General features: G+C 51.9%; 1 protein-coding gene across 2 annotated transcripts in view; it reads left to right on the top strand.

The window, feature by feature from the left end:
• The first annotated feature begins 709 nt into the window (after positions 1 to 709).
• The window catches only part of LOC100283308 (chloroplast channel forming outer membrane protein), a 33,453-nt gene continuing 22,090 nt past the window's right edge, over positions 710 to 12,072 (top strand). Inside the window, exons 1-5 of one of the 2 annotated variants that reach the window (NM_001412486.1) lie at positions 710 to 1,068; positions 1,182 to 1,271; positions 1,387 to 1,542; positions 1,654 to 1,752; positions 6,498 to 6,904. In NM_001412486.1, the coding sequence (NP_001399415.1) occupies positions 979 to 1,068; positions 1,182 to 1,271; positions 1,387 to 1,542; positions 1,654 to 1,752; positions 6,498 to 6,587 (525 nt within the window). In that variant the 5' untranslated portion in view covers positions 710 to 978 and the 3' untranslated portion in view covers positions 6,588 to 6,904. Of the gene's footprint in view, positions 1,069 to 1,181; positions 1,272 to 1,386; positions 1,543 to 1,653; positions 1,753 to 6,497; positions 6,905 to 12,072 lie in introns of those variants that run through there. The other variant, NM_001156210.2, reaches the window with a different exon arrangement.

Genomic DNA, 12,072 nt, shown 5'->3' with positions numbered 1-12,072 from the left:
ATCTCGTCGATTTGGGGCAAAGTTGGGCAGCACGATTTGGGGCTAGGTTGGTCCGCGAACGATGGGGCCGCACGCTGTTGACGTTGTCGGGACCCCGCGACGATGGTGTGGCACCTCGATGTGGGGAAGCGCCGAACCAGGGGCGGGATTTGGGGATGCAAACGTCGACGCGCGGAAGCGCCGTCCGCGAATGGGAAGGGAGAGGAACCTGGGCGGGATTTGGGGACTCTCACCTCGACACTCAATATTGATTGGGGGTCGCGGGCAGATCGGCGCGCCATGGGTCGAGGCGCGCGCGTGGTTTGTGCCGGTGAGGAGCCGGAGTGAGATCTGCGCGCCGCGGGGATTTCGGGGAGGAGAAGAGAGCTGGGCATGCTGTGTGCGGCGTGCGTGGTTTGTGCCGGCGAGGAGCTGGAGTGAGATCTGCGCGACACGGGGATTTCAGGAAGGAGAAGAGAGCCGAGCGGTGGGGACGTTGGAGGGGCGGTGAGGAAGGGCGGGGGCACGATGAAGCTATGTGGTGGACGTCCACGGTACCAACATATGGAGCAGTAGAGATTAAATTGTTTTTCTTTCTTTTAAATAGCAAAAAGACATTTCATGACATGTGTCTCGTTTGATAATGGCATTTCAGACGAAAATCACCCGTTTGATGGCAATACAGCGAAGTCCATATCCTATATTGACATAGTTCTAAATTTCTCAGCCCAGCACACAGCCCATAACGATGGCCCCCGGCCTATTCGGGCTCGCCTACCATCTCTCCTCCGGTCCTTCCTATCATACCGGCGGGCGGCGCGGGGCAGCTAATCGGCAATCCGGCTTCGCCTCGTCGCAGTCCAATCCGCACTCACCGCCGCCCTCCCGCCCCTCACCTGCCCGCGGCAGTGTCGGAGTAAACCCTACCGGACCTATCGTCACGCGACTGCGGGAGTTGCTTGCTTCTTCTGCCGCTCTCTCGCTCCGTCCCTTCCGCCCATGGAGACCTCGCTGCGCTTGCGCAGTGGCGGCGGCCTCCGCATCCACGCCAAGGAGAAGCTGCCCCTCGGCCACAGCTCGCTGCTGCAGGTGCAGCTGCAGCTGCTATTCCTCCTCCCTTTACTCTGTCATTCATTCAGTCGTCTCAATTTCATCTCATCTGATTGCTTCGGTTCGATTCCAACCCCACGGCTGCCGCGCAGGCTCATGCGGAGCTCGACCTCCACACAAGCCCCGCCGGAGTTACTACCCCGAGTTATCTCGCTCTCTTTGTCAGGCACTTCTACTCGCAGGTCAGCCGTCAGATACTCCCCCCTCCATTTCCATACCTGCCAACCCATCCTTTCTTTTACAAGTGATAAGCAAACCAGTTTGCCACAAAATTTAAAATAAACATGCCATGTATAGCTATCAGCCAATCTCGGAGCTGGCGTCCAGTTGCACAACGGCGATGACCTCGCCTACAGTTTTCGCGCCAAGAAGGCCGTCCTGTTCAAACCAGATAATGGGTTCCTAGGTCTGAACCTTAAAGGGCGCCTACTTACCGATAAAGAGTTGAAGCCGGTAATTTTCTCGAGCAAAAATACGCTTGCTGTCAGTCCAGTGTGTGTGATCTTATTAACCACACCACAATGTTGCTCTCTGTCTCAAGCCTGTGCCCCTTGGTCCTTGCAGACGAAGACAACTGGATCCGTTGAACTGGCATGGACCATACTTGACTTGAAACAGGGCCAAGACGTAAGGCTCAAAGTTGGTTACGAATTGTGTGACAAGGTAATCAGACCATTTCTATTTCCAGCCGATGCAAAATGTTCCACCGGCAAGCAAGCCACCTAAACAGTTGCTTCCTTTTAGCGATCATGGCCATGCATGGGTGTAGGGTGGTGAATGAAGCATGATTAATCATGAACAGTCACAGCGTTCAAAAGACGCACGGGCTGAGTGAATTATCTAGTCATACAAGTTTCAGTTAGATTGCAAATTATTTCTCTGATTCTTTTCCCCTTACAATCTTCTGGGTGATGCTGGTTCACTCCTGCACATGAGCACAGCACATTAACATGACTAGAAAAAGAAACACCTTATCGGGCGCTGTAACAATCATGAATACACAGGTTCATCTAAAACTATATTGTATATTGAACGAAGCAACTTGTCAGACACAACTCACCCTCAGAACACACCCCAACACATGCAAAAAAAAACTAACTGGCTTAAGCAACTTCTTGGAGCTACACTACTCCAGCTGAACACCGTAGACAAGTTGTGGACCCTGGATTTTGCAATACGGTGTGCCACACCCCCACTAAAAGTTTCACGTGCACTTTGCTAAAAATCCTTTCAGCAATTTGGCAAACAATTGAGAATTTGTCCTGTAATTTGGTGTACACGTACTAATTAACATAAATAGGTCTTAAATTCAACAATTTAGTACACAATGTATGAATAATCAACAAATGATCCCCTAATTACTATTTCCTATATCTACCAGCTACATTAATCAATTGAACTAATTTGAGGATAAATTGATCTGGTTAGTAACTACTGCCAGAGTAAGTCTGCAACATACATTGGACCTGGCCTTGGGGAGTTCAGACTTGGCTCTGCAGTACTGCTGCCTGTCCCCTGTCGCAATGTGCTGTGCTGCTGTGTGGAACTGGAAACAAAAAGAGAGGTGAGGTACTGATGCCTGGCGGTGACCTGCTTTAATTGTAGAATAACATTCAGTAATTTAGTTACATCACATATTCTATCACAGGCAATAAAAAGATCTAACCTGTGTCAAACCCAATATCTCGACAGATTCACTAGTTTTAATTGTTCCCTGTTCACACCTAGTAACAACAGTTCCATGATCCTGTAGATCAAACATGCTACTTGTGACAGATCAACGATATAGGTAATTAACACCGCTCCCGGAGTCCCGGTGCTCTCCTTCCTCCCACGAAGAATCACTATAACACAAGAATTCCAGAGTTTACTCTCCGATTCTCTCTACAGATCGCTCTTCCTCTCCTTCCTTCACTCCATCGGACGCAGCCGACCAATCTACTTACTGTCCAAGGCTTCCCTCCTCACGTACCCCTTACAAGAAAAGAAAACCTCAATAAAAGGAACCAGGTCCTTAGCGGTTCCATTCCGGCCCATAAACCAAAGTATTGGGCTTCTTTTGGGGCCAACTCCTCCTGGATGTCATTATTTCTGTTAAGGTCCATAATGGCCCATATTACTGTGCCTATATATATATATATTCTACCAAGTCCTAAGGACTGATTGTACTCCACTCCATAATCCAAGGTTAGTATAGTAACATGGTACCAAAGCAGGTTAGGGTTAGGGCCTAATCTTCTTTTTTCCAAAGCACCGTCGCGACCACCCTTCTCAAGCCACCGTCGCGGCCTCTACTCGCCTCCGTCACGACCCTATCTTCTCAGGCCGCCGTCGTGGCATCTACAGGCCGCCATCACGACCTCTACTCGCCACCGTCGCGGCCTCTACTCGCCGCTGTCGCGGCGTCTTCTCCCGGCCTTGTCCGGCGATCGCCCGCCCTCGTCCTCCAACGCCGGATCCGCGTCGCCTCCAGTTCGTCGCGCCGGATTCCACCGGATCCGCGCCACCACCAGTCCGCTGCGTCGGATTCGCGGCCTGCTGCGCTGGATCCGCGCCTCCAATCAGCCGTGCCTCTGCCAGATCGACGTCCGGCCCTCCAGTCAGCCGTGCCTCTGCCAGATCGACGTTCGTTCGGCTAGATCCGCCAAGACTTGCCTACCTGGACTGTTGTCTGCCCTTCTGCATTGGATCTATGACTACCTCCAGCTAGCCCAGTCCACCGTCTTCGCACGACCTGCTCGCTTGGGATCCGCATGTCGTCTGTTCTAGACTGACTAGATCAGTGAACCCTCCACATAGTTCCCGATAGAGGATCAGGTTTGGGACAATGAAGGTTACCTCTTCACTGGTTTGCATTATTCACTGGTTTGCATCCTTTGTACATCATATCAATCGATCATCATGTCAGTCAATGCTATTGTGGTTAATATCATCCTTGATGGTCAGAATTATCCAGAGTGGGCCTTTTGTGTTCAGACAACTCTACGTGGTCATGGTCTACGTTTTCACTTAACCAACGATCCTCCTACTTTACGTGAGGATCGTAGCAACGATGCAGATGTTAAAACTTGGCAGATTAATGATGGCAAGGTGATGGCTGCCATGGTTAATAGCACTAAACCATCCATGATTACGAGTCTGTCCAAGTTCACTGCTAAAGCTATTTGGTCTCATTTGAAGGGCCGGTTTGTTCAAGACAGTGGTGCTCTCTTACACACTATTATGCAGCAAACACATGTTATTGAGCAGAATGATATGACTATTGATGAGTACTCTTCTGCTTTTGATCGTTTGATGAGTTCTTTGCTATCTATGGTGCCAGCCTGTGCAACTAATCCATGTCCGTCTCATAAGTTTATTGAAAAGTTCTTTACATACATATTTGTTATATATGGGGGTTCGGGCTGAATATTGTAGAAGACCGGGAGAGTGGAACCGTTGCCTACGACGATGGAGGAAGGATGTGAGGGGTGTGGTGGATGGGAGTGGAATAACGAACTAGTTGTGGGAGTGGTGTGGAAGGAGGCCCCAGAGTCGACCACCCAATCGGTGGGAGAGGGAGACAGTGGGGAGGCCGTAGGGTGCGCAGATAGAGCCAGAGGAGGAGCGCTGATGTGGTTACTGGGAGGGGAGGGAGGGAACGAGGGCTAAATGGCAGGGAGGCGATCACTGCACGGGGGAAGACAAGGGGTCCGGACACGTGACGGCCGGCCTGGGGGTGGAGTTCGACGCAGTCACAAAGGACAGGGCTCATGGTGGGATCGAAGTGCACGAAGGTGCCTCGGACAAGCTGGCCATTGTTGAGAAGGACGCGCACAACCATTCCGACGAAAACGGGCGGAGATAGGGAGGAAGTGGCGCCGACGGCCAGGGCAAAAGCACGGCCGTGGTAGTCAGGAGCCACGGGAGCAGCGGGCGAGGCAAAGCTCATGTGTGGCGGGGGGGACGCCATGGAACCGGGACGAAGCACAACCGGCGCAGCGAAGCCAAGGGCGAGGATGGCCACTGTGTCACAGAAGCAGGGCGCACAAAGGGTGAGCGGGCTGCACGACCACGACAGCTGCTCCGGCCAGGCCGACTCACTGCGGCAGGGCAGGAGGGCGCACAGGGGGAGCAGGATGCTCCGGCGAGGCCAACCCCCTTGCGGCACGGCTTGGGAAGAGCGGACACGGCGCCGGGGCTAGCGCAGCGGGATAGGGGCCAGACGGCTGCCGGCGGTGGACGACGAAGATCCGGCGGGTAGGGATCGATGCAGGAGGGCCGCGGTGCTGCTAGGGACGGGGCACGGTCAGCCGACACAGGGAGGTGCGGCTTGGACAGCCGTCGAAGCACGCACTGCGGCAGGAAGGGCGCGACCGGGTGCGCGGCGTCGGGCGCAGCATGGCACAGGCGAGGCAGGGGCGCGAGCCTCCTGGCGGGTGCTCCTGGCGACGCCTGGGATCCGCGCGCGCCGGATCCGCTCGACGCCAGGTCGGAGGGAAGGAGGCAGGGAGCGCGGCCTGCAGGGGGCGGAGCAGGGCGCGGCTGTCGGGCGGCGGCAGGCCGGCTGGCGAGGGTGGGGGAGAGGTAGCCGGCGGCTGGGAGGAGGGAGGGAGAGAGAGGCAGCCGGCGGCTGGGAGGAAAAAAACTGCCGGCTGGGAGGCTCTGGTACTATGTAGAAGTGAGGAAACCCTAACCCTAGGATAGGGTGGGGCTGTATATTAATAACCATGAGTTGGGCCTAGCCCATTACAGAGGGGCAAAAGAGTAAATGTACCCAAACCCTAATACAGTTCCAACAAATATGACTCTCTTCGTGCACGACTGCTCCACAGTTCTGATACTCTCACAATGGCAAAGGCATTGTCTGAACTACTTGCTGAAGAGACTCGCCTCAAAGCATTTTCTCTGCTACTGGTTCTAGCTCTCATAGTGTGTTGGCTGCTGCTCAGAAGTCCTATGTGCCAAGGAGTTATTCCTCAGTACCTTGTGAGCATTGCAAGAAGAACACTCATCGGTTCGAAAATTGTTTTGTTAAATTTCCAGAGAAGTTGGCCGATTTCCGTACACGACGGACAGCTCGTGGTCGTGGCACATGTTCTACACCTAAAGGTTCAGTTGCTATTGCATCTACTTCACCAGCTACAACCTCGCCATCGTCTTGAGCTCTTGACTTAGGGGCCTCCTTCCATGTGACATCTGATCAGTCACAGTCAGTCTCTTCTACACCTGTCACAGAAAATGCTTCTGTTCAGACCGCTAATGGTACTTTATGCCATATAACCCACAAGGGTTCTCTTTGCACTCCTCAGTTTACTGTTCCTAATTTATTTTTTGTCCCTGAGTTGTCCATGAACCTTCTCTCAATTGGACAAATTACAGACCACAATTGCTTTGTTGGATTTGATGACTCATCTTGTTTTGTACAGGATCGTCGCACAGGGGCTGTGATTGGGACTGGTCGTTGCCGTAGCACTGCTCCTCGCCTCTACATCCTCGACAGCTTGCGCCTTACTTAGTTCACTTCATCATCTACGACCCGTGTGCTTTCTGCAGCCTCAGTTCGTGCCGCCTCTTTTGCCCAATGGCATCACCGTCTAGGTCATTTGTATGGCTCGCGTCTGTCCACCTTAATAAAATCAGGTTGTTTAGGTCATACGTGATCTGAATGAAGTTTCCATTGTAAGGGTTGTCATCTTGGAAAACAAATACAACTTCCTTATTTTACCAGTGACTCTCATTCTGCTAGACCATTTGATCTTGTTCACTCTGATGTTTGGGGCCCAACTCCTTTGGTTTCAAAAGGTGGAAATAAATATTATGTTATTTTTGTTGACGATCATTCTCGTTATACTTAGATCTATTTCATGTAGTCGTTCTGACTTCTGAGTTACTATCTATCTATAGGTCTTTTGCTCGCATGATTCACACCCAGTTTTCTGCTCCTATTAAGATTTTTCGATCTGATTCTGGTGGTGAATATTTATCCGATTTTTTCGACAATTTCTAACTTCAGAGGGTACTTTTGCTCAGCTTTCGTGCCCTGGTGCACATGCTCAAAATGGTGTTGCTGAACGCAAGCATCGTTATGTCATAGAAACTGCTCGCACACTTTTGATATCTTCGTTCGTTCCCTCGCATTTTTGGTGTGAAGCAGTGTCTACCGCTGTCTACCTCATCAATAGACAACCATAATCAAAACTCTTAGGGAAAACTCATGGTGAAGTTCTGTTTGGAACTCGTTATGATCATCTTAGAGTTTTTGGATTTACATGGTATGTGTTGTTAGCCTCTCTTGAACGGACTAAATTAACTGCTCAATCTGTTGACTGTGTTTTTTCTTGGATATAGTCCGGAGCACAAAGGCTATAGATGTTATGATTCTTCAGCACATCACATTCATATTTCACGTGACATGAGTTTTAATGAAAAACCAACCTTTCTTTTATAACTCTCTCACACATTCATCTTCTTTTTCTACAGAGTCAACCTTTTTCATGTGCCTTCCTCCCATCCATAGTCCTTCATCTGGGTCTTCATCTTCCACTACACCATAATCTATCACATCCTCACCTGTTGTTCTCATTCCCGTTACAAATCTTTCTACCTCAACGCCCGTTTCACACTTTGCTTCAAAACCACCAGGTATCAAAACCTACATTCGTCGTCCTCGCACTAGTCCCACGGTCGGTCCTGATGGCGAACCTGTTGTTGATGTTTGTACTAACAACGATGACTCTCCATCTGTTTCTGCTGATCTACATATTGTTGATGGGTCACAGTTTGCTGATGTGTTACCAAATCACCAGGGATATCATCTTCGTTATCATAGTACAATTGAACCTCCAGATCGCTATGGATTTTCTAGTGCCGCTGTTGTAATTGTTGAACCATCTAATTATCATGAAGCTTCTGGTATTCATGAATGGCGGCTTGCTATGTAAGAAGAGTTGGACGCTCTTGATCGAACGGGTACTTGGGATCTTGTTCCTTTACCATCACATGCAGTACCTATAACATGTAAATGGATCTTTAAAATTAAGACCAAATCTGATAGTTCAGTTGAGCGATATTAAGCTCGTCTTGTGGCCAGAGGTTTTCAACAGACTCAACGTCTAGATTATGATGAAACCTTTGCACCGGTTGCACATATGACCACTTTTCGTACTTTGATTGCTGTTGCTGTTGGGGCGAAGGCGAACACGCTACCCTTCGCTCGATGCCTTCGTCGCCTCGTCACTCCGACGAAGACTACATCCACAGAACACGCCCGAGCAAGCTGAAGGCGTCGATTGGATGAAGACCGGCGCGGCCCCCCTTCGTCCTCTCCGTTGCAAGACGAAGGCTCTGTCGAAGTCTACGAGTCTCACGTCGTCACCGCGCCGGGAGGCCCATGCGGGATTCGGCCCATTGTAACGGGCCCCGCGCGGACAAGCGTATTACGAGCCGCGTTTGTAATAGCCTTTACTGTAATGACTGTCTGTAACCTCCCCTCGTGGGAATATTCTGGGGATAAACTGGGTACTCGAGGGCACAAACGTCTTTGTCAAGGGACGGGTGGTCGCTCGAGTGCCTATAAATACCCCGTACAGTGCCCTCACAGGGGTAGATTAACAAAGCTTTTGCCATCCCACGACAAACTTTGCCAATACTCTTTCCGCTTTCCCGTTGGATCTACTTGCCCAGGAGAGCAAGTACCAACATTTGGCGCCCACCGTTCATGCTACGAAAAACAACCCGCGATGGCCCCCAAGCGAGCTAGTTCGAAGGCAGCCCCATCCATCGACGAAGCAGCGAAGGCAGCGCTACTGGCGGAGAAAAAAAGGCAAGGCTCTCGCGGACAACACCCCCCAAGAGGCCTTCGAAGATGAAGCTGTCATCAAAAGACAGCGCCAAGACCACCCCACCCTCGAAGGTACCCTACGCACCTGTAGCTCCGGAGGCGTACCGCAAGCACCACCACCAGGTTTCGCTCCACCAGAGGGCGAAGACGCAATAGAAAACGACGAAGTCATCGGCATCTCAGCCGAAGACCAGCTACAACTGCGGGCCCTGCGCATCAAGAACCACAACCTCCACAAGCAGAAAGAAATCCTCGAGGCCAAGCGCCAACGTGTCACCGCGCAGGCCAAGGTGCGTCAGATGATACAAGACGAGGAGCAGAGAGCTCGGGAGCTAGAGCAAGAAATCGCGCTCATGCAGGGCGAGGGCCAGTACAATCTGCAGCATGGACTGCCCTTCTAGCAGCGCGTCCAAGTCGGAGACCCATTCATACCACGTCGCGGCCCTTTCATTCCGCACGCCACAACTTTCCAAGGGATCAATTACCTCGATGAGCGAAGCCCCTTGGCTCCGCAACTCCAAGCATCGCCTTGGCCCGCCAACTTCAGGGCTGGCACCTACCCCAAATACAACGGCAGTACTGACCCGACATAATACATCATGAGTTACCAGGTTGCCGTCGCATCGTCAGGAGGGGACGACGCCACAATGGCCAAATCTTTCATCATCGCGCTCAAAGGCCCGACCTTGACTTGGTACACCAGGTTACCGCCACTGTCCATTGACTCCTGGAAAGGACTTCGCGACAAGTTCTTGCTCAACTTTCAAGGGTACCGACCTGATACCGATGCCCTGGCCGAGTTATCCCTCTGCAAGCAGCAAGAGAAGGAAACCCTTTGCGAGTACTACAGAAAATTCCTGACCCTCAAGTCGCAACTACCATCGGTCGATGACCACATCGCGATCCATTACGCCATCAGTGGCCTTCGGGCTGGCGTCCTGTACAGTCACTGCATCAGGGACCCACCCAAAAGTCTCCAAGAGCTATATCAACTATTCGAGAAGTATGCTAGGTCCGAAGAGCTGCATCAACGAAATATTGAATCTCAGAGGAAGCCTAAGGACCCTCTGCAGTCCAGTAGAACCTGGACCAGGCCTTCGCAGCCAGACTCCGGGCGTGACAGCCGCAATCACCAACAGATGCACAACATAGCCAATCAGCACCCAGCCCGAGAAACTACTCGCCGTCAGGAATACCATCCCCAAGGCCGCGACAATGGCACCAGAGGGAGAGGCCGAGGACGGACGCAGCAGCTGCGCAGATTCTACTGTCTGTTTCACGGCGAGGACTGCGTGCCCCCAACAAGGGATTGTCCAGAAACAAAGGCCACCAGGGACAGAATGTCCAGAGCACAGCCAACCGACAACCAGAGGGTCGTCGCGCACACATACCACCACCACCAACAACCCTACAACAATGAGCAAATCCAGCATCCACCCAACCACGTGTACCAGCACCGTCAGGAAGTGCAGGTTCTGCCACCACCGCCTCCGCATCACCCAAATCCACAACACCATAACCCCCCAAGCACCCAAGCAGGAAGACTTCGCCGAACAACCATATCGCAGAGTCATCCACATGATCACCAGAGGGTCCAGCGTGGACTTCGAAACAAAGCGGCAGAAAAGGGACCACTACCGAAGTGTGAACCACGTTGCCCTCACCGGCCCAGTGGTACAAACGAGGTGGTCTCATGTACCACTCACCTTCGACGCCAGAGATGTTGATCTGTGCAGCGCCCCTCACGTCGACGCCATGGTGATCAACTGCAGTGTAGCAGGCTGGGACCTACATAAAGTCCTGGTCGACAACGACAGTTAAGCTGATATCATCTTCCTGCACGCCTTCAATCGCATGGGCATAAGCCACAGCTTACTCAAGCCTTCGGACAACCCCCTATATGGCTTCGGCGGCAAGGGCACCTTCCCCGTCGGCAAGATAGAGCTACCCCTATCATTTGGTATAGCACCCAATGCACGAAGTGAGCAGGTCACCTTCGACATCGTCGACATGGTATACCCATACAACGCCATAATGGGCCTGGGATCCATCAACAAGTTTGAAGTGGCCATTCATGGACTCTACCTCTGCATGAAAATCTCGGGTCCGCAAGGCATGATCACATTTTATAGCAACCAGCAGACTGCACACAATATTGAAAGGGACTTCGTCCCAGGGCAACGAAACGTACACTGCCTCACAGCACAACGCGAAGGTTTTGAAGGGACCCGCCCAGTCGCCGACGAAAAAGTAAAGGCACAGCTACAAAGCAACGACGGAACGAAGGCGGTACCCCTCGACCCGGCTACGCCTAAACAAACGGTCATAATAAGCGAAGATCCGACCTCGCGAGACGAGGAAAAACTCATCTCTTGCCTCTCCCAAAACAAGGACGTCTTCGCTTGGTCCGCCCTCGATCTGGTTGGGGTCAGCCGCACCATCATAGAGCACGACTTGGGCATCGACCCTTCGGTGCGCCCAAAAAAGCAACGACTGCGCAAAATGTCCGACGAGAAGACTGAAGCCGCCAAGGCCGAGGTGCACCGCCTATTGGAAGCCAACTTCATCGAGCCAATTGCTTATCCTACATGGCTCGCCAACGTGGTCATGGTGCAAAAGAAAAGCGGCAAGTGGCACATGTGCATAGACTTCACCAGCCTCAATAAGGCTTGTCCCAAGGACAACTTCCCCCTGCCGCGGATCGACAAAATAGTCGATAGCGCAGCAGGATGCGAAGTCATGTCCCTCCTCGATTGCTTCTCCGGTTACCACCAGATTTACATGAAAGAGGAAGACAAGGCCAGCACAAGCTTTATCACACCCTTCGGCACGCACTGCTTCATCAGGATGGCAGAAGGACTAAAAAACATCGGGTCAACCTTTTCTCGCCTCACCAAGAGGGTCCTCGAAAGTCAAGTAGTCCGCAACATTTTCACCTATGTAGACGACATCGTCGTCGCGAACAAAAACAAAGAGGATCACCTGGCCGACCTCGCAGAAACATTCGCTAATATGTGCGACGCATGACTTCGGCTCAACCCTGAGAAGTGTGTCTTCGGAGTTCGCCAGGGGAAGATACTTGGTTACCTGGTGTCGCACCGAGGGATCGAGGCCAACCCAACCAAGATCCAAGCAATCATCAACATGACACCCATCTTGTT

Source organism: Zea mays, chromosome 5 (assembly GCF_902167145.1).
Source record: "Zea mays cultivar B73 chromosome 5, Zm-B73-REFERENCE-NAM-5.0, whole genome shotgun sequence".
In the NCBI taxonomy this organism is placed as follows: domain Eukaryota; kingdom Viridiplantae; phylum Streptophyta; class Magnoliopsida; order Poales; family Poaceae; genus Zea; species Zea mays.
Note: the sequence above shows the minus strand (reverse complement) of the source record. Positions and strands in the feature narration are given on the sequence as shown.